Source organism: Castor canadensis, chromosome 11 (genome assembly GCF_047511655.1).
Source record: "Castor canadensis chromosome 11, mCasCan1.hap1v2, whole genome shotgun sequence".
NCBI lineage: Eukaryota > Metazoa > Chordata > Mammalia > Rodentia > Castoridae > Castor > Castor canadensis.
Window position 1 is genome coordinate 23,488,006 of NC_133396.1, and position 21,161 is coordinate 23,509,166.

A 21,161-nucleotide genomic window follows, 5' to 3' on the forward strand; every position below is an offset into this window, starting at 1 on the left:
GGTCGGTATGGTGTGAGTGCGTGAGTTTAGGTGAGTAAGTGTGTCAGAGTGTCAAAGATGCGGGTGTGAGTGGCAGGGCGTGGGAGGACTGCGTGTATGCGGGGGAGGGTGTGGGTGTGGGGAAGGATGTCAGAGGCTGTCAAGGTGATGGGCAGGGGGGTGCCAGCTTGAGGAGGGAGGGGGGCTGCATCCACAGCCTGGTCTGTGCGGTAGAGGGGCTTGAGGCTGTGAATGTAAGAATATTTCCGGGAGACATAGAGGATGAGTCCCTGCCATGATGCACCCTGCATTCACGTGTCTTCTGCCTTTTCTCCCCAGATGTAATGGGGGAGGGGATGGAGCCAGCCTGGGGGGCAGGGTTGGGGGCTGCCTTACCAGTACACGTGCCATCACGTGTGTGAGCTCCGTGCATTTGGGAACAGAGCTGGGAGAGAGGTGTGTGTGATCATTCTGAGGTGCAAGCCTCCACCTCTACAGAGGTGCTTGTGTGTGTGTCTGGAGGGGAGGGGAGGAGCTGCCCTGTGGGCTGTGTGACCCTGTTTATCTGTCCAGGCCCTGGGGTCTTTGCAGGAACTGGCACTGCCCTCTGCGGAATATGATGTGCTGGTCTGAATGCCTTTCTGTAACACCCAGAAGGGGGCATGTGTGGACTTGTGCCCATGAGTGTGCCCTCCTGGGGCTCTGTGTGCGTTGGCTGTCTTCTCTCCTGGTCACTCTCAGGCCTGGAACACCAGGAGCCCTCCCTTCCCCCCCCAACTCACCAGCAACTTTTCCACTCCCAGCCCCAGCATATTGGCTCATTGGCTGCTGGAGGAGTGTTATGGAAATGAGGTCAGAGGCACGAAGTCCTGCCCCAGAGTCAGTGCCCACTCGGGGGTGAGGAAGGGGCAGCAGGAAGGGCCCAGCTTTGCTCATGGGAATGGGATGTCCTGGCTGCTCAGCTCTGCATCCTCCAGCCACAGGCCTGGTTCCAATCCCCGTGTGTTTGTTGACTTACATATTTGTTGGGAAATAGCCGGATGCCAGGTTGCTGGCCAAGGACTGTGGGCATCTCTGGCAGCCCCTGGCATGGCCCAGAACCCCTCTTCCAGATGGGGTGTGGTGGAGAGTGGAGAAGCCCAGGTTGGCAGAGCCTTGTGAGGGAAAATGAGAAGGGCTTCGCCCAGCAGTAACCTGGACAGCCCAGGTGAAGTTAAGGTACAGGGCTTCCAGTGCTGGGTGGGTAAGGCAGAGGGGAGACAAAGGGAATAAAGGAGCTATGAGAGGTCAAGGATGGGAACTTGACCCCCAGTGGCACCTTAGTGCCCATTGGAGCTGAAAAGCCCTTGGGCAACAGTATACCGGACCTCATTTCATTTGACCAGAAAGCTTGTTTATGGAGGCTGTGCTCTGGGAGACCCCAATTAGAAAAAGTTCTCTTGAGCCCAGTCTGGGACATCTGGGGGAAAGGAGATGAGACCAGAAACTCCTTCCTGTTGGCCAGGCCCAGAAAATGGGGCCTCTGGAGTTGAAGAAAGAGCCTTTACCTCTTCACGCAGCCTTTGCCCAGCACTGCATCTCTGACTCCTCAACCCTGAGGACACTGGCTGACAGAGGTCTACACACAAGGGACAGTTGGAAAGGAAAGGAGGGATTAGACACAGAACTAGGAGGTGAGAGAGACGGCAAGAGGTAGGAGAAAGCACAAAGGAAAAGAAAACCCATGTGAGATATGGAGAGATAAAAGGAGGCAGAGAGAGAAGGAGAAAGCCTCACGACAGAGAGGCAGGAGACAGAGATGGAGAGAGAGAGTAAAAATAGCTCAGCATTAAGATAATTGCAGCTCACAGCTCTGCCCTCCGGTAGGAATTAAATGAGGTTTTATTACTTTGATTTTTCTCTTCTGGATCCTACGCGACTTCTGAAGAACTTGGGGAAAAGTTTTTCTGGTGGGCGGCCAGGTGGCGGGGGCTGCGTGGGCGACAGAAAAGGAAAGGAACAGGCACTTCTGGGAACTGGGGAAGGGGCAGGCAGAGGAGAGAGGTGGGCAGAAGCTAGTTGGGGCGGTGGGGCCCAGCAGGGACTGGAGGAGAGGGCCAGGGTCAAGCACATGAGGTGGAGGCTGAGAAACAAGGGGACTGGGTGACTTTCATTCACTTTGACTTGGAATTAATCATATGCAGATGAGATGTAAAAATAATATGCCACTCCTTGGTTATTATTCTTGAGTTAGAAGCACAGCCAGTTAGGTCCAAAGAACAAACTCAAGACCTCGTTTGACTTAACTTTGATTGAACTATGGGTTTTCCTGGTTGGACTGACAAAAGAAGTTTATGGGAGGCTATTAATGCATCACAGGTCTGAGCACACGATCTGGAGGTGGGTTCTTTTCCCGCTATTTCCTTCTTATCATTGCCCAGAGCCTGCCACAGTGCCTGGCATGCAGGAGCCACTATTGGCACCTTCTCTGGAAGGTAACTTTGGGAAGCTGCTGTGAGGCCTTTGCCCAGCTTCAGGGAGGTGGGGAGAGGGGACAATTGGGAACACTCCCTCCTATCCCCAAGCAAATGTAGTCGCATGGACAGAACTTAAACTGGGAACTTGACAGCCCTGGGTAGGAATCTCCAGTCTGAACTTGGCAAATTTCTTAGCTTCTCTGTGCCTTTCTTTCCTTATATTTCAAGCCCACCTTGCATGGTGGCTGTAACGATTCATTGGGATAAAACTGAAACACCCAGCCCAGTTCAGGACTCCTGCTAGACCGCCAAGGTTCAGTTTTCCTTGCAGCTTCTAGAGATGCAGTTCTGAAAATGGTCAGCAGGTGGCGGAATCAGCCAGGGTTTGGGCAGCAAGGCAGCTGGCATTGTAGGTCGGTAGTTGGGCATCGCACCCATAACCTTGGCATCACTAAGCTGAGTTGAGCTGGCAGGGTTGGCATGTGGCAGCTGGAAGGGAGGCCCCGGAAAGTCCTGGGAAGCGGCTTTAGCGGACCTGGAGAGCGCTGGCTGGGTCCACAGGGGCACTTTTCCTTGCCCTTAGGAGAAGGAAGTGGGCGTGGTGCCCCCTACAGGAATTCCAAGGCCCATTTCTGGGGAAATCCATGGACAAGGGAAAAGAGAGGGCAAGGGTACCCTCAGCAGGCACAATGGTGGTACAGGTAGGCAGTCATCTGAGATAGTCACACATTCATGCATCCATCCAATATTTATATTGGGTACTTAGGTGCTTTTTTAAAAAAAATCAACTTTATTAAGCTAGAGTTTACAAACAACAGAATGTACCAATTTTAAGTATACATTTGTCCCACCTAATCTCCCTCTCCAATGAATGCATCATAAGTCTTCACACACTATTTGGCAGTACTGGGGTTTGCTTTCAGGGCTTGGCACTTGCTAGGCAGGTGCTCTACCGCTTGAACCACTACTCTGGCTCACACTGTTTTGATAAGTGTCTTTCCCACCATCTATCTTTACAAAGTGCCCAGAATATATATACATACTACATACTGAGAAGAGGATGGATTGAGGAAAGAATGAATAGATGAATATGTAAGTCACCAAATTTTAAAACATAGAAAAGGAACATTTACTCTGTGCTAGGCACTGCACTAGGCCCTTTATATACATTATTTCATTTAATCCTCACTAAAATGTCCCATTTTACAGGCTTTTGTCCAGAACCTGGGTTCAAACACAGTCCAGCTCCAGGGCCAGTGCTCTACTCTCTCTTTCTCTCCCTCTTCCTGGTGGGACTGGGATTTGAACTTAGGGCTTCGAGTTCGCAAACCAGGCGCCTACCACTTGAACCACATCTCCAGTCCATTTTGGTCTGGTTCTTTTGGAGACAGTCTTGTGGACTATTTGCTACGTCTGGCCTCCAACAGCTATCCTCCCAATCTCAGCCTCCCAAATAGCTAGGATTACAGCTGTGAGCCACCGGCGCCCGGCGGAGCTCTTACTCTTTATTGCTGTCTAACACACTCAGGATGGACGAGTGGAAGATCGCTAGCAAGCACTGGAGCGGGCTTCTCTCTCGCCCAGCCCTATTTGGACGGATCTTGGGGAAAGCAGAAATCGGTGTGCCGAGGCTGCCCTCTCGTGGCAGAAACGAGTACGGTAGCAGCTGTGCCCTCTGGCGCCCCCAGGTGGAAGCTAGGGTGTTGGCGAGAAGAGAGCAAGCTGCCGCCCACAGCAGGGGCAGCCTGAGCCCCAGGCACCTGGAGACCCCCTGCTCTGGCCACTGCCTGGTGCCCCCCGAGGTGCCAGCTGAGGCTGCCCCCGAAGAATGCCAGCTGCTGGAGCTCGCCGCCTCCCACTCCCTCCACCAGCCTCACACACACTCCAATCCCGGTCCAGTCGGCTGCTTCCATTCCCTGAAGAAGAGGCCCTAAAGTTAAAACAGCTGTTAATTTATAAACCAATTTTTCCGTGACTGCTTAATAAATCGCCAGCAGCTGCTCTGCCCCCTCCTCCTGCCCAGGCACCCGGCCTCGGGGGCTGCATGGAGAAGCTCAGAGTCGGCAGCCTGGTCCTTCTGCCTTCTCTCCCCCAACCCCCCAACTTGCCCCCATTCTCCAGAAAAAACAGGGCTCCTGTGGGGAAACCTGATGTGCCCAGCTTTCCTGGTCCAAAGTGGAGTGCTGAGATGAGGATGAGTTTTCTTTCCTCCTGAGCTTCAAGCCTTGCAGTTTTGAGCTGCAGCCAAAGCCCACACCTTCCAATGCCCCATCCCAAACTCCCGGGTCCAGAAGGTGGGAGTCAAAGGTTTCCCTAGTTCTGGGGAGATAAGGGTGTCCAGAATCCCTGGAGAAGATCCTCTGAGGTAAGGGATCCTAGTCCCTTTACTAGGATGGCCCAGAGCTCATCTCTGAGAGCACAGGAATCTGTTTCCCTCTCAGGGTGGTCCCCCTGACAGATGCTAACCGAAGCTCTGACCCTGCTTTGCTCTCAAGGGTGGGCTGAGAGGGGGCAAGGGATGCTGGGATAGCATCCCACTCCAGGGAGGTATCCACACCCTCTTCCCTCTTCAGGAGAGTGGAGGGAAGGGACTTGGTCCCCCTGAGCATTGTCTGTCCAGCTTCTGGTACCACAGAAAAAAAGGCGAATCAAATCCATGAAGAAGAAGGGGAGGCACGAGGCTTGTGCTTTCTCCTTGCATCTGCAAGTTCCAAAGGCACCCAGGGTGCAGGTCTGCTGCTTCTGTGATCCCTGACTCCCCTGGCCCGGGTCATCAATCTGGTGATGCCACAAGCTCAGTAAGACAGGGAACACTGAGGTAAAGCACACTACCTCAGGAGTTCAAATCCAGGCTCTTTCACTTACTAGCTATGTGGCCTTGAGCAACTCGCTTAACCTCTCTTTCCTTCCTCAGTGTCTCCATTTATAAAATGGATATCGTAAGAATAGAATTTTATGCAAATTAAGTATTTATTTATTTATTAAATGCTTTTAATAAATTGATGCACATATGCACATATTTTTAAAAAGTGGTTTGTAGCCAGACACCAGTGGCTCACACCTGTAATCTTAGCTACTTGGGTGGCAGAGATAAGGAGGCGAGGTCAGCATAAGCAAACAGTTCGAGAGATCCCATAACCAGAACAAAATGGACTGGAGGTGTGGCTCAAGTGGTAAAGCACCTACTTTGCAAGTGCAAAGCCCTGAGTTCAAACCTCAGTCCCACCAAAATAAAAAAGTGGTTTATTACAAACTTAGTACTATCCTCCTCCTGTTAGAAAGAATAGGCTGGAGTTCCTGTCCCCCCCGCAAGCAGCAAATGTTGGGGTGAAAGTGCCCAAGGGATTTCCAGGAGAAATGAGGGACAGATAGAAATGCTAAAGATGAAATTAGGAAAACAGCACCCAGGGTACCTGTGTTACACAGTTCTGACTGGGCTTTCTCCCGCTGGTCCCTTTGTTCCTTCTCAACCCTCCACCCTACCCCAAAGTCCTAACACTACTCCAGCAGCCATGGCCTCTCCCTAGCCTGCTTCTGGAAAAGGAAGGAAAAAGTTTCACCCCACCTTGGAGTCCCCACCTCCCAAGAAGCAAGTTGTCCTCAAAGTCTTACTGAAAGCCTTTCCATTTCCTCTCCTATTGTGAATCCATAGGGTGTATTATGATCCCGTCCTTTACCTTCTATAGCAGGATGGGGGACACCCATAAAACCCCATTACACTCTTCTGTCCTACAGGCCCAAAGTGACCCTAGCTTTGTTACATCTTCCCTGTGTGGCTCAGAGCAACTTAGTCAACCTCTCTGAGCTTTGGGTTCCACATGTCTAAAATGGGGACAATCCCAGAAGCTGTCTCCTGGGTGGTCATTGTGAGGGTGAAATGGGGCACTGGCCATGACACTCTCAGCATAGGACCTGGCTCAAAGGACATGGTGGAGAGAGGTTGGCAGAGTATGGGCAGTAGAAAGAATGCAAATGCCAGACCTGGACTGTCTGGGTTCAAATCCCACTCCATGACCCACAGCAGGGTGACTTTGGGCCAGTCACTAACCTTCCTGTGCCATTTTCCATATAAAATGGGGACGGTAATGGAACCGATGTCACTGGTGGTTGTGGGGCATCAAAAGTTCTTGGGACAGTTCTCTAGGTAAATGTTGCATGCATTGCTATTGGTGCCCACCAGAGTGCTGACCCTCTAAGGCTTTGCCCTACCCAGGGGCATGTTGGTGACAGCAGGTCTGGAAGTGAGCACAACTAAATTGGAAACCCTGACACGGGGGGGGGGGGTGGGTTCTGGCTCAGGACAAGTCATACAGTCCCCACCTGTGCAGTATGCCCACCTCTGGCAGAGGCCCTAGACCAGGCTAATGCTCACACAGTCCCTCTGCTCTGCTAGTCAAGGAAGCCGCCAGCCCCCTCCTGTGCCTGGGCCCTAACTATGTCCTGGAAGTAAAGCTGGGGCCCCGGGACCCACTCAAGCTCAGGACTGCTCTGCCAGGGTGCCAGCTGGTGCCCACAGGGCAGGGCAGCAGTTTGATCATTGGAAAGGTAAAGAAAACTGGAGGCACCACAACCTTAGTGCCCCCTCACCCCATGAAAGACAAGAAAAGACTCTAGGACACCCAGGACATCTCTTGGGAACAGGAGAGGGTGAGAACGAAGTTCGACCTGTCCAGTGCCTCAGTTTACCCAGCCATCCAGACCAAATGGAGTCTTCATTCCTCTCTCTCAGGCTTTGGGGGACCCCAAAGGCCTTGGAATTGGCCTCCCAGAGCCTCTTACCCTCTTAAAGAAATCCAGTTCAGCCTCTGCCTCCTTGCCCAGATTCTCCCCCTAAGAAGCCACCCAGGGGGACACTCAGCCCTACAGGGGTAGGAAAAAGCCAACTGCAAGCTCAAGACAACCCCTACAGGGCTTAGGGCTGCTGCTCAAGCCGGTTCAGGACTCCGGCCCCAGTCAGGGTCACCCGGCGCTCCCTGCCCCTGCCCCTTCCCTCCACCACTGGCCCTTTAAGAGCCTCTCCGCGCGCTGCCGTCCCGGATCAGCCAGAGAGACCATTAAAATTTTATGCAGAATGAAAATGGGCCAGGTCTCCAGCTTCCTCGCTCCCATCCAATGATTTATTACTCGCAAATACCACAGAACTAATTAGTATAGTAATTAATTAATACGCATTTGCATATTTGCATGTGCAATTAGTGCAGTGGAGTGATTACTGGGAGAATGAGGGGCCCCGGATTGTCAGATGTGAGGGGGAAGTGGCCTGGAAAAGAGTTAGCGGGAATGAACTTTGGAGGGAGCGCGATGCGGGAGGGAGGGGAGACAGGCGGGGCGGGCCGGGGGCGCCTCGCTGGGGTGCAGAGCGGCGGCGCGGGGATCGCCAGGCCTGCGCCCCACGCAGCCCAGGACTCCGGTCGGGGGGTCGTGACCCGGGCGCCCCCGCCCCGCCCCACCCGGCCGGGCCCGCGCCTGCCCCGCCCCCGCCGCGTGGCACGGCTCCAAGCGCGCGCCTGATTGTTATGCATTGTGTTTCTTGTTGCGAGCGGAGCCGGGCGGAATGGGGCTGGCACAAGCTGTTTCCCTGCCACGCGGCGGTGGCACCTTAAAGGCGCAGCGTCCTCTTCCAGCCGCCGCTGCTCGCCCACCTCCGCCCCCGCCGTCCCCCCACCCCCACCTGTGAGCCCCAGCAACCAGCGTCTCAAGACAGGCTCGGGGCAGGAGGACACGCACCAGGCCGTCCGAAAAGGGTGCGGTCTCTGGGGAGCGCGGGGGCACGTGCCAAGGGAGCCCGGCGGGCAAGAAGTCAGAGCTGTGAGCGGGATTGGGCGGCTAGGGCACGCTGGGCGCTGTGCCAGGCACGGGGCGGGGGTGGTGAGCAGAGAACCGCGAGCAAGCCAGGAGAAAGACAAGGAGGAAAAGAAGTGACAGGGACCCAAGGGGTACCAGGTGTGACTTCTCATTGACTCTGCTTCCGACCCCACAAGGATTCTGGAAGGCAGGGCTCCTTATTCAGAGAGGCGCTGCAAGTGGCCAGGGAGCAAGTGGCAAAGCTGGGGTTCTTGGAGCTGGTTCATCATCCCCAAGTGCTCAACATGTGCCTCAGGGGAAACCAGAGAGGACTTCATGGTGGAGGAAGCACCTCACCGTGCCTGCAAGGGTGGAGAGGGGCCCTCTGAAGGAACTGAGAGAAAAGGGATGCAGGGTGGAGGAACCCCATGTTTAGTGGGACAAGGAAGCCCCACTTGTACCCCTGCCCATGAGAACTTTGTAGACTCGGGATAGGGTGCCGACTTCTGTAACCCGGGACCTTGACAGAGGGCAAACCCCAGGCACAGTCCTTCTCACATCCCCCTCCTTTCCCTCTCCATTGCAGGGTCCTTGGTCCTACAGCATGGAGATCACCTGGGCCTCACAGAAAGGGACACAGTTTACAATAGTGAATAATCACATGACTCGGGAGTAGAATCCAGTCTCTGCCACTTGGGACCTTGGCACATCACCCTTAACCTCAGCCTCTGATCTTGAGTGGTGATATTAGCTCACCTTCCTTCTGATGGCCTGTGGAGCATGAAGTAAGATGATTCGTGTGAAGCCCAGGACCAGGCCTGGATGACGGGCCCCACTGTGAAAAGTTACACTGTTAAAAATTACATTTTTAACAACTACCGAGCTTCCAGAGGTGTCAGGACAGGAATCCCCAAAGTGGGAATCAGGGCCCTGGTTTCTAGTCCCAGTCTGTCATTCAACACCAGGCTACTTGTTCCCCCTCTGTGTTTTGTAAAATAGGAGGTTGGTCCAAGAAGTGCCTACCCCTCTATTGTTCCCTTCCCTCCTTGTGGATCCCAGTGAAGAAGCTTCTAGGCTGGGCATGTAGCTCAGTGGTAGAGTGCTTACCTAGCATGTGCAAGGCCCTGGGTTCCATTCCCAACTTGACAAAAAAGGACAAGAAAAGAAAGAAAAGCAGAAGAAAGAAGTTCCATTCTTTAGCTCAGGCAGTCCTTCCCCACCCATCCTGGCCCCTCAGAGCAGTGAAGCAGAAGAAGCAAAGGCTAAGTCTGATTCATGCTGTCCCTGTCTCCAGTCTCCCCAGGCTAAGCCAAGAGGTCTTCCTGCCCTGGTCACGCCCTCCACATACAGTCTGCCCAGGTGACCCTTTGGGACTATTCTCCTGTAAGCAATAGAATTGCTTTGATGTGGGTCATCTGTGCCTAATGCCAACCCCTTGGTGTCCCCAATACCAATGCCAAATTCAAGGGACACATTAGAGAACTGTCTAGAATCTAGCCCCCAGAATTCCCCAATCCAAACCTCTGGCTCTGATTTACTGGGAAGGCAACTGGGAAATAACTCAGTTCACAAGGAAATTTATAGCAGACTCCCAGTGCTCCTCCCCCTGTCTTGCTCTGCCCTGCCCCAGCAGGGACCCAACTTCCATCTATCAAGGCTTGACCCCCCTAGAGTGCACTTCAAACCCTGCTGTGCCCAGGCACAACGGGCAGGTGGCATTAATCCCATATTAGCGATGAAGAAGCAGAGGGTTAAGTGATTTGACCAAGGTAGACACACTGCTAAGCCATGGGCTCTGTAGCCGCCTTGGACTCTCTTTTGATCTGACTGTCCTCTGGTGAGGACCTTGGAGTCAGGGTAGGAGAGGGGCAGGGGCAAGACTACCAACTGCTTGTATGGAAGACTGACCAGAGAAGCAGAACAGAGACACAGCAGTGAACAGAGCCCCAGAAACAAAAACATTTAAAACTAAAGTTGATAGATGGCTTGAAGCAAAATCAGCCACATCAGGATGTGCTTGGGGCTCAAGCAGCACTTTCACACCTGTTAGGTCAGTGGAGGCTCATTACTGTCCTAGCAGACAGACTTTATTGTAATCATCATACCCATTTCACGGAGGGGAAGGCTGAGGTTCCTAGCAGTGCTTGGCTTGGTGGGCAAGTTGAGGAGAGAGAAGGGGAGGTGTGTGGGTGGATGGGTGTTGCTACCCCAGCTGCAGCCTAGTTTCTGAGGTAACTAGGTTTCCTCCAACAGTGGTGGGACAGGCCTTTAGCACCACAGTCACTTGAGGATATTTTCTGGCTCAGTTCCTGCCTTTGACTGTGGAGCATGGAGCCTGCTGTCCAGAGGGGCTTCCTGAGGAGGTGCTGCTTAAGCTGGAAGGGTGAGGAGGAGGAGGAGACACTCCGTGAGGACAACCTGAGCCAAGGTTCCTTCCTGGGCATAAGGGCAGACAGGGATGTGCTGAGGGAGAGTGGGGCAACAGTCAGATGTTAAGCCATCACAGGTGCTTGAGCAGGTGAACATCACATGCAGGTTTGCATTTCAGATAGGGCAGGCAGTTTGGCCGTAGGTCTTGAGAAGGAAGCCAGAGAGGACCCTTCTCAGGGCCAGGCCGGGAAGACAGAAGGGTGAGACACTGGGGAAAGGCCTCAGCAAGGTGAAAAGACAGTGAGGCAAGACCTAGCCATGTCTCTGGTCCCCCTCCCTCCCCAGGAAGTCACATCCACCATATACAGACTACAAGTAGAGTGGGGCTCTGAGCCTGCTAAATCCACCATATACAGACTACAAGTAGAGTGGGGCTCTGAGCCTGCTAAAAGGTGTAGGACCTAGCAGGGGGTCTACCACAGGCAAGACACTATCCTGGTGCAAGTAGATACTCTGGGGCCTCTTGTGACCTCAGGACCAGAGCCTGGTGCCAAGGGAGTAGAGGTGTGGCATGACAACCCCCCCACCCCCAACTACTGGCCGGGAGCCACTTCCACTCACCCCAAGTCCATCTCCCCAGACTGACATTTGTGCAGAAGGCAGGAAGAAGCATCTGGAGTGCTAAGTGTAGTGGGGACCCTGGCCTCACAACTTGGAAAGACCCTCCAGGAAAGGCCCCTGTGCAGCCAGCCAGCTTAGCACAGGAGAGGCTTGGCTCAGTCCGTGTGCACTCAGAGACCTGCCTGCAGCCCCAGGGCAAGGCAGGGGACAGATGGGAGAATGGATCCTCCCTTTGGGGAGGTCAGGGAAGGCTACCAGCAGGAAGTGTCTAGGAGGCATCTTGGTGAGGAAGGAGGATGAGTTTAACCAAAGGGAGACAGAGGAACCAGTACCCATTAAGGAAGGAGTTCTCACACAAACAGGGCTCAGCGGCAGGAAGGCAAAGGTTATGGGACAAAGGTCACTCCATTTCTGGAGCAAGGGCCCAAGCCTGAGGAGGGTGGCTGTGCTGGAGGACTAGCATGTCTTCTATTCATCCTGAGGTGAGGGGAGGGCAAGGAGGCCACAGTTGGTCTGAGCTCCAGCCGGCCCCACCCAGCTTGGAGTGGGATGGAGGCCCAGAGTGGGAGCCCAGGACTCAGGCAGGGGAAGATTCCAGGAGAATCTTGGTAGCGATCTGGGGGTCAGGACAGGAGGTCGGGCCGGAGGAGGGGGCTACACCTCACTGGCCTCCCCTCCCCCTCCCCGGTGGCACCACAAGGCACGCAGCCGCATATCACCCGTGCCAGCCCTCACCTCCCGGCAACGTCGCCGCATTCTCAGCCACGCCATCTGGCGTGCCCGCCGCCGCTCCCCGGCACACTGCGGCGGGCGGGGGAGGGGGCAGCGGGGCAGGTGCCCACCCTGGAGCCAGGAGGAAGCGGCAGGTCCCCCTCCCCCAGCGTCCTCTGGACTTAGGTGGGGCAGGGGGCTGGGATGGGGGTGGCAGGTGCTCCAACCCTTCAGGAGCAGCCTCGAGCAGCCGAACTGCTAGCGCGGGCGCCGTCTGGGCAGTGCCAGGCTGCCCCTCCCGCCTCCTCCCCACTGCAGCCAATGCCAGGAGCTCAGGACCTTGGAGGGGCTACTTTCCCGCCCTTCCCCCTCCATCTGAAGAGGTGGGGACAGGGGTTCCTTCTCACCTGCCTGCCCCCCTCAGCCAGGCAGGCCCCAGGACTTGGATGTCTGGCCACCACCGCCAGAGGGTGGACACCTGGGTCTGACCCACCTGCTCCCCATGGCTGGCACTAATGAAGGAGCAAGTCTCCTTCCACACACTGGCCCCCCCAGTCTTATTTGGGTGGGGGTGGCTGGCTGGCTGTCCTTGTGGGTGCCAGAATAGAGAGGAGAAATTACAGACTCAGGTATGAATGTATTTATATTGGAAGATGGAGGGTAATGAGAGCATTTCTAGAACATTCTTCCTGTCCCTTGGGCAGGATTCCCCTAGTGTTCAGGAATGACCTGTGTCCTCCCTCTTGCCCTGTCTATTCCTGCTCCACACTCTCACCCCTGCCCCTCAGGGCCCAGCCTGTACAAAATGGCTGCCGCCCCTCTGAAGCAGCCATTTTAGGTGCCCAGACTGTGACCTCCCTTGGGAAGGGGCTATGTCTCCATGGGAACCTCAGGCCCCCAGCTCCCTGCTCCCTCTCTGAGGAGTGGGCAACAAGATGGGGATATTCCAGGCTTGGCTGAGGTGCCTACAGTTCTCCTTTTCCTCTCAGAGACCTGGAGGGGACCCGGCCCCTCACCATCTCCCTTCTTCCAATGCCACAGGGAGGAACAGATGGTATCTCTGGGTGTCCTTCTCTTTTCCTCTCCTTCCTTCCATTTCTGGCTCTTTTCATCTCTCTCAAGGCATCTCTGTATCTCTGGGTGCACAGAGAGGAGCACACATGTGTGTGCTAATGCTTGCTCATATGTATGGGGACACACGTGTTGTATCTCTTTCAAACCCATGTCTGAGGCGGGCCCATCCCACACCTCCCTCTGTTCCAATTTTCCCCTGGTTTTTATTGTATCTTCTAAAAAAAAAAAAAAAAGTTGAAATGTGTCGAGTGAGAAAAACTTGTTCCATTTTTTTTTCTGAAGAAAAGACGGGAACAGGAAGCAGAACAGGAGGGATAAAGCTCCTTGTACCCCAGGTATGGCTCCCCACCTCTGCCTCCTCCTGTGAGGGACTGAGGGGGGCTTCTCCCACTCAGACAGCAGAGGTCATTCCTGATGGGAGACAGGAGAGATGGGAGGACTTCCCAAGGGCTCTCCAATCATGAGAAAGCTTCTGCCTCCTACCTAGAAGGGCGTGTGAGACTCAGTGGGCTTAACCCAGCCCTCAGTGTCTGGGGAGAAGGCAGGGCATATCTTTGTCCCCCAAGGAAGCATTCATTCACTTAATCATTCATACACTCATGCATTAATTTAACAAAATCCAGTTTCTATTTAAACAAAGCATTCTGAATGTGTGTGGGGGGATGTGTGCTAGAAATTAATATTGTAAAGCATGTTACAGTTTACAAAAGTGTCTTCATAAAAATAAGAGCTTGAGTTCATCGAAGGTTCAGCTCATCACATGTATTAACCTGCTCAGCATTAACAGCCCTAGAAGGCTATAGCAAAATTGTTCCCATTTTACAGATAGGGAAACTGAGGCTGAGAAAGGTTATGAAATTTGCTCAAGGCATTCAGCTTCTTTTCTTTCTTTTTTTGCAGTACTGAGGATCAAAGCCATGGCTTTGTGCCCGCTTGGCAAATGCTGTACCACTGAACTACAGCCCCAACCTAGGCATTCAACATGTTTAAAAAAGTTGGCGAGCAGAGTTCTCCAGGTGTCAGAAGTCCAGAGCGTATACAGCTAACCAAAAACCATGAGGCCAAGGGACTCAGGAGAAAGGTTATTCTCAGGATTTAGGACCCCATAAAGGGACAGTAAAGCCTTTGTGACTGTGCCCTACATTGGAGTGAGGCCTGATTGGTCCTCCCTAATGTCTGCCCAATCCTAGACCCATCCTTCAATCTCTGCCTGTGTCACAAACCTCCTGGACTATCCACACCATAGGTAGGATTCACCTTCTCAGATGTAGGACCCAGGAAGGGCTTCTCATCCTTGGAGACCACCAGGACAGTTGTGGGGTTGCTGGAGGAGCCATGGGCTGAGAGTCAAGTACCTAGGGTCTAGACCCAGTTCACTCTCTACCTGTGTGTTCTTAGGTAAGTCCATCCTCTCCATGAGCCCCTGTACAGGAGGAGCTGGGATGGTGCGTTCTGAGTTTCTTCCAACTCCTGGCCTCTGAGAGCCACAGATAGTATCAGCACCTCCTTCTCCAAGGCCCTCCAAGCCACTGTATGCATTTCTGTGTAGAACCTTGTTCAATCTGTGGCATATTTTACCAGCCCCAGGACCCTTCTGGAAGCTCCTACTGGGAAAGAACAGAATGCATCCACCAGATTGAGGGGGACGCGCTCTTCTTTTCACCATCCAGTTTTTGCATGTGGCTGACCTCTGAGTGTGTGCTGAAAGTGTAATTAAAGTTGGATAATGCACAGGTCAGCTGAGGGTAGGGAAGGGCAGGACATTGGGCTCAGAAACACACAAATGACTGGACCAGGTGTGGGCAAGGGTCTCTACACCTGTTCACACACGTGTCTATCTGAGTAGAGATGCGTATCTGTTTTCTGCATCAGAGGGTGAGGAACCAGTGTGTGTGTGTGTGTGTGTGTGTGTGTGTGTGTGTGTGTGTGTGTGTAAAGCTACCTACCCCCCTCAAAATATGCCATTTACATCTGCATATGGCCCAGTAAGAAGGTTGAAAGGTGAGCTGTAAAATAAAACAGCCATTTCTACCTTCCTCATCAGGACACCTGTCTGATCTACCTCCCCTTGGTCACTCTTTGACTGCTAGGCTCAGATTCTCTGTTTTCAGTATTTTTTTGCAGAGGGAGGAGAGTGCTTGAGTCTCACCTAGGAAGTCTAGGCAGTTCTCAGCTAGTCTCTGCTCCTCCCTCAAACAACCAAGTTAAAGGCCAGTAGAGAAAGCCACTGGTGAGATGGTCACCTATCTGGCAGGGGGAGGAGATGGTGAAGAGAAGGAGGGCTTCTGGGTTAGGAATCCAGACTTGGACCCAGATTCCTATTCCTCCACCCCTAGATGGGGGTGGGGTGAGGCACATAGGCTCATCTTCCCACCCCCACCTCAACATACATATGCTCCTGACATCCAAGGAAACATCTCCCATCAGTGAACTCCACAGATAGACACACATGTCCCCACAGACACACACGCCCATGCAGAGGCACAGACATCCAGGCAAATCTTTCCCTTTCTCTCTCTTTCCCTTGGTTTGAATTTCGTTCAGCCACATATGTTGTGTGTGCGTGAGGGTGGGTGGGGGAGGGGCAGACAGGGATGAGGGATGGCATGGTGCCAACATCTACCTATGGGGCTTGGGCCAGGGAGCCCCCACGCCCACCCTGGAAGGGGGCCTCAGCTGTCCCTTTGTGGTGGAAGAGACCCTCCTGGGGAGTGGTGGCAAGCACTGAGGTCCCTTCTCCACACCCCAAGGTCTGGTCCTGACCCACCTTGGGGCCTTCAGGGGAGGAAATGGACAGAGCAGGACACTGGAGGGAGCATAGACTTGGCGGCCACCACAAACCCCCAATTTCCAGCCTTGCCACACCATTGTTCCCATGTGGGGGGGCTCTATAGCTGAAGGGGGCAACTCCTCCCACCTCCCTCTCAATCCCTGCTTTCCCTGTGTTGGGCTGGGAGGGGAGGGCGGCAGAGATATTTATTTATTTCCTTTATTTATTTAATTTTTTTTTTTTTGGAGTAGAGAGTGACAGATGGCGGCGGGTCCCGGGGGAGCCGGCTCTCCCCCAATGCAGACGCATGCCAATCACCGTCTCTCATGTGATAGCTGCTGCCCGTGACGTGCCAAGCCCATATGGCCTGGCATAGAGGCTGGTACCCCGCCTGGTAGAGATGCCACACTCGCTCCGCGGCTCGCATGGCGCTCTGAAGACGCCGGCGCCCGCCGCCTTGAGGAGCCACTGCCCCCGCTCCCTGAAGATGGGGGAACAATGAAATAAGCGAGAAGATTCCTCTTCTCCCCCCTCTCTCTCTTGCCCCCTCCCCCCCTCCCCTCCCCTCTCCCCTTGACTCCTCTCCGAGGTAAGTTGTCCGAAAGGGAGCTAGATCTGACCCACCGATTGGGGGGGGGGCGCAGCTGCTTCGGCCGACATGAGAGTCCCCCAGTCCCCCCTTCCTGGGATTACACCCCCTCATTGGGTGGGCAACAGAGGCGCCCCGGGTCCTCTCTCCCCGAGGGGCTGCAGCTCTAGGGGCTGCGGAAGGAGGTGTTCTGCCTGCGATGGGGTGGGGGGAGCAGGATCATCGGGGACGCAAAGAGGCCGCGATAGGGACCCCCCCGCGGCTGTCCCGAAGGAACCTGCGACCTTTCCCCATCACCAAAAAAAGAGAAGCAAACAAACAAATTTGGATTTTTTTTCCCGTCAATCCCGAAATACAACGAGATCTGAAGAGCCGTGTGGGAGGGAAGCAGTTTGAAGGAGGAAGGGGTTCCCTGACCGCAGGGGAGACGGACCGGGCTCGGTTCTCTGTCTCCTCCCCACGCCCGGGTTCTTCAGTTTTCGCCGCCCAGAGCCGGTTCCGGGAGCCGGGGACGCAACGGCTTACAGGAGCCGGTCCTCCCACCTCTGGAATTGGGGCTGCGGGGGTGGGGGCGAGCTGGGGGCGGCGCGCGGCCAACTTGCAAATTGGATTAGGGAGCGTGGGGGTGAGAGCCACAGGAGGGGTGGGGGAGCCGGGTCGAGGGGCCGGGGCCGCGGATCCGAAGACCAGGGCAGCTGTCCCCACCCACGGTCGCCCAGCCTCTCTCCAACGCTGGGAAAGAACAGGCTTTCAGGGCGAGCGCACAGTCTCCCCTGGCGAATATATCTGGCCCCTCAACCCCCCCCCCCCGCTTCCACACACACACACACACCGGGTCCCCGCTCGGCCCCTGAGAAGAACCGGGCTCAGGGAGCGGCCCCACATTCAAGCGAGGGGCGGAGCCGGGGCCCAGAGCTGGGAAGAGGGCCTGGGCCGAGATTCCCGGCCCAAGGCCGGGCCAGGGCTGGGCCGGCTCTGGGCGGGGCAGGCGGAGGAGGTGGGCATCCAGGGCCTCCTGAGCAGGAACCCGCACAAGACTTGGGGGTAGAGGCGGGTTGGGGGGGCCGTCGTGACCCCAACACGCCCCTTACTGTGTGCTGTCTCCCCTTCCCGCCCCTGGGGCACCCTCAGGCACCATGCTGACCCGCCTGTTCAGCGAGCCCGGCCTCCTCTCGGACGTGCCCAAGTTCGCCAGCTGGGGCGACGGCGACGACGACGAACCCAGGAGCGACAAGGGCGACGCGCCGCCGCAGCCGCCGCCCGCGCCGGGGCCGGGGGCTCCGGGGCCCGCCCGGGCCGCCAAGCCAGTACCACTCCGTGGAGAAGAGGTACCAGAGGCCACGTTGGCCGAGGTCAAGGAGGAAGGCGAACTGGGGTGCGAGGAGGAAGAAGAAGAGGAAGAGGAGGAAGGGCTGGACGAGGCGGAAGGAGAGCGGCCCAAGAAGCGCGGCCCCAAGAAACGCAAGATGACCAAGGCGCGCCTGGAGCGCTCCAAGCTGCGGCGGCAGAAGGCAAACGCGCGGGAGCGCAACCGCATGCACGACCTGAACGCAGCGCTGGACAACCTGCGCAAGGTGGTGCCCTGTTACTCCAAGACGCAGAAGCTGTCCAAGATCGAGACCCTGCGCCTAGCCAAGAACTACATCTGGGCGCTCTCGGAGATCCTGCGCTCCGGAAAGCGGCCCGATCTTGTGTCCTACGTGCAGACTCTGTGCAAGGGTCTGTCGCAGCCCACCACCAATCTGGTGGCCGGCTGTCTGCAGCTCAACTCCCGCAACTTCCTCACCGAGCAGGGCGCGGACGGCGCAGGCCGCTTCCACGGCTCGGGAGGCCCGTTTGCAATGCACCCCTACCCGTACCCGTGCTCGCGCTTGGCGGGCGCACAGTGCCAGGCAGCCGGCGGCCTGGGCGGCGGCGCGGCGCACGCCCTTCGGACCCACGGCTACTGCGCCGCCTACGAGACGCTGTATGCGGCGGCAGGCGGTGGCGGCGCGAGTCCGGACTACAACAGCTCCGAGTACGAGGGTCCGCTCAGCCCCCCGCTCTGTCTCAATGGCAACTTCTCCCTCAAGCAGGACTCGTCTCCTGACCACGAGAAGAGCTACCACTACTCTATGCACTACTCGGCGCTGCCCGGCTCGCGGCCCACCGGCCACGGGCTGGTCTTCGGCTCGTCGGCTGTGCGCGGGGGCGTCCACTCCGAGAATCTCTTGTCTTACGATATGCACCTTCACCACGACCGGGGCCCCATGTACGAGGAGCTCAATGCGTTTTTCCATAACTGAGATCTCGTGCCGACCCCTCTATTTTTCTTTTGCCTTTGCCAGCCCCCGTACCCCCAGCCCCCCGAGCGCAGGAACATCCCTACCTACTCCGGCGCTGGGCGCGGGGAGCGGGCCGCCGGTTCTGCCACTCTCCTGGGCAGCGCGGTCTCTTACCTGTGGGTGGCCCGTCTCAGGGGCCTCTATTCCCCCAGGGGACTAGCCTTCTCTCTCCCTAAGGGGCTCCCTCCTCCTCTCTCCCAGGGAGTGCTTCTCTAGGGACCTCTTTCTGGGCACTCCCTGGAGACATCCCCCATTCCCAATACCTTCACTTAGGTTTTCTCCTCCTCCTCCTCCTCCTCTCTGAAGGCCCAAAGGTGTTGGTAAGGGGAGAGTTGAGCTGCGGGATGCGGTTTTTCCCCTCATTATTATTTTAAAAATAGACACCGAGCTGCCAAGGTCGAAAGGAGCTGGGTGCACCCTCTCTTGAAGAGGGCAGAAGTTAGGGCGCCCAAGCCCTGGTCTCGACTGCCTTCACCCCCCAACCCCTAGTCTCCGCGTTTTGCATTTTTAATTTTGGCGGGAGGGGATGTGGATTGAGAGGAAAGAGAGGCCAAGCCAGTTTGTAACTAGAACCCATTTTTCCCTTTTCCTTTTTTTAAACAAACAAACATACAAAAAAAAAAAAAAAAGCTAAGAGGCGACGGAGGCCGAACGCAGAGTCCAGATCGGAGAGAAAACGCAGTAAGAACTTTTAGAAGCAATAAAAGGCAAAAAAAATAAATAATAATAATAATAATAACTACTACTACAAATAAAAAAAGACACAAATATCTATGCAAGGAGGTTCTGACTGAGCCTAGCGGCCCGGCCCGGCCCGGGATGCCCCTCCCGGTCCGCTGGCCGCCCCGCCCAAGCGCGGATCTGTGCACTTTGGTGAAGTGGGGGCCTGCGCCGCCCCCTCCCCCTCCCCAGGTTCTTACAATCAGTGACTCGGAGATTTGGGGCCCCAGTGCCACTGCCCTCCCCTGCCCCGTCCCCGTTGTGCGTCATACTGTTTTTTAAAAACCTGTTTCCAAATTTGTATGGAATGGCAAACTGTTGGGGGGTCGGTTTGGGGAGGGAGGGTTTGCATGAGAGACACACACACGCACACCACACCGCACGCACACGTAGGCCCCGCGCGGGCGTCGGGGGGACAGAAGGAGGTGAGCTTGCTGGCTCCTCCTTCCCGCAGGCACTTCCGTCCCCTCTGGAGGTGAGGCAGAGGGGACGAAGACCAGGGGGCGGCCCCGCCCTTGCCCGGACTGTGCCTCAGTGGGAGCCAGGCGCCCGGCGATTTACGGTGGCTGGAGAAGGGTTTTTTGTCCTAGGCATCCTCCTGGCTTTTGCCAGAGAGTGGGTGGAGAGGGCGAAGGGCTCCTTCTGGAGCTTCCCCGCAAAAAGGACAAAAGGTGAACCTCTCCCCACCAGAAACAGGGGATCTGGCACCCAAACACAAGATGCAAAAATGCAAACCCACAGGCGACACACCCACACAACTCACCCCCACACACGCAATTTTACCTTCCTCTTGTAGTGAAGATGAAACTCCCGTCGGACACCCGAAGTGCATTGCGTGTTTCTGTTCAGTTTAATGACGATTAATAAATATTTATGTAAATGAGATGCAAAGACAGATCCGGTTTCTCACGGTGCCCTCCTTTTATGGGGTGGTATGGGAGGATTGAACTGGGACTGGGATGATGGAGGCAGAGCGTCAAGTGACAGTTCATAGGCTAGAGAGAGGGACCCTGGACATTCCTAGCTGGAATTTCCACCCTACAAGCCCCTCACACACATCCAGTGGACACAGAAACAGCTACACTTTCTGCCCCTTCCAGATGTGACCTAGGGGCACACGGGCACCTAGCGCAAAGCCCCATGCTGATCTACTTGCACTCCTTCCTCCCCAAACGTGCACACTTACCTCCTTTGAAAACAAAATCTTTCCATTACTGAAAAATGATCAAGGTGAGAACAGCCCATCATTTTCCAACCGTCTGTTTTCTGTTGCAAAAAGCAAGTAGGTACAGATAAAGAGATCCATTTGAGCCAGACATAGTTTTTAAATAAAAAAAAAAGTATAAGCTCACAAGGATGAGGATGAAATATTAATGGGGGAAATCCCTTTTCCATCTTAAATTTGTGTTTCAGTGGACTCAGGGGCATTCAACTGTTTTGGCTTCAGGAATGTTGGCATTTTTCAAAGTGTGGATGAGGTTGGAAGAACATTCCAGAGGTCTGTATGATGGCTGAGTCAGGAAAGCCACCTGGTTAGAGTGACTTAACCATGAGTAGGGCGCTAGAAACCAGATCCACATCTGAACAGGCCTCCTTCCTCTCAGTATAATTCAGGATCAAAGGAACCCCTCAAAGGGTTTGGGGCAGGATGAAAGCACTGAGGAAGACCTTCTGCTTAGGCAAGGTGGCCTCCCAATTCTTTTTTCTCAGAGCCTAGAGCTCTGCACCAACTTCCCTGAAAGGTCCTTCTCCTTCCTCTTTCT

General features: G+C 55.1%; 1 protein-coding gene across 1 annotated transcript; it reads left to right on the plus strand.

The window, feature by feature from the left end:
* The first annotated feature begins 16,007 nt into the window (after positions 1-16,007).
* Neurod2 (neuronal differentiation 2) lies at positions 16,008-20,283 on the plus strand. The gene is made up of 2 exons (XM_020178050.2): positions 16,008-16,354; positions 17,486-20,283. Exon 2 carries the CDS (start codon positions 17,491-17,493, stop codon positions 18,637-18,639), a length of 1,149 nt encoding a protein of 382 aa, XP_020033639.1. The 5' UTR covers positions 16,008-16,354; positions 17,486-17,490; the 3' UTR covers positions 18,640-20,283.
* Positions 20,284-21,161: the final 878 nt, after the last annotated feature.

Bases quoted from the DNA above. Each gene is read 5' to 3' on its own strand.
- Neurod2 (XM_020178050.2), top strand. From the start codon at position 17,491: ATGCTGACCCGCCTGTTCAGCGAGCCCGGCCTCCTCTCGGACGTGCCC.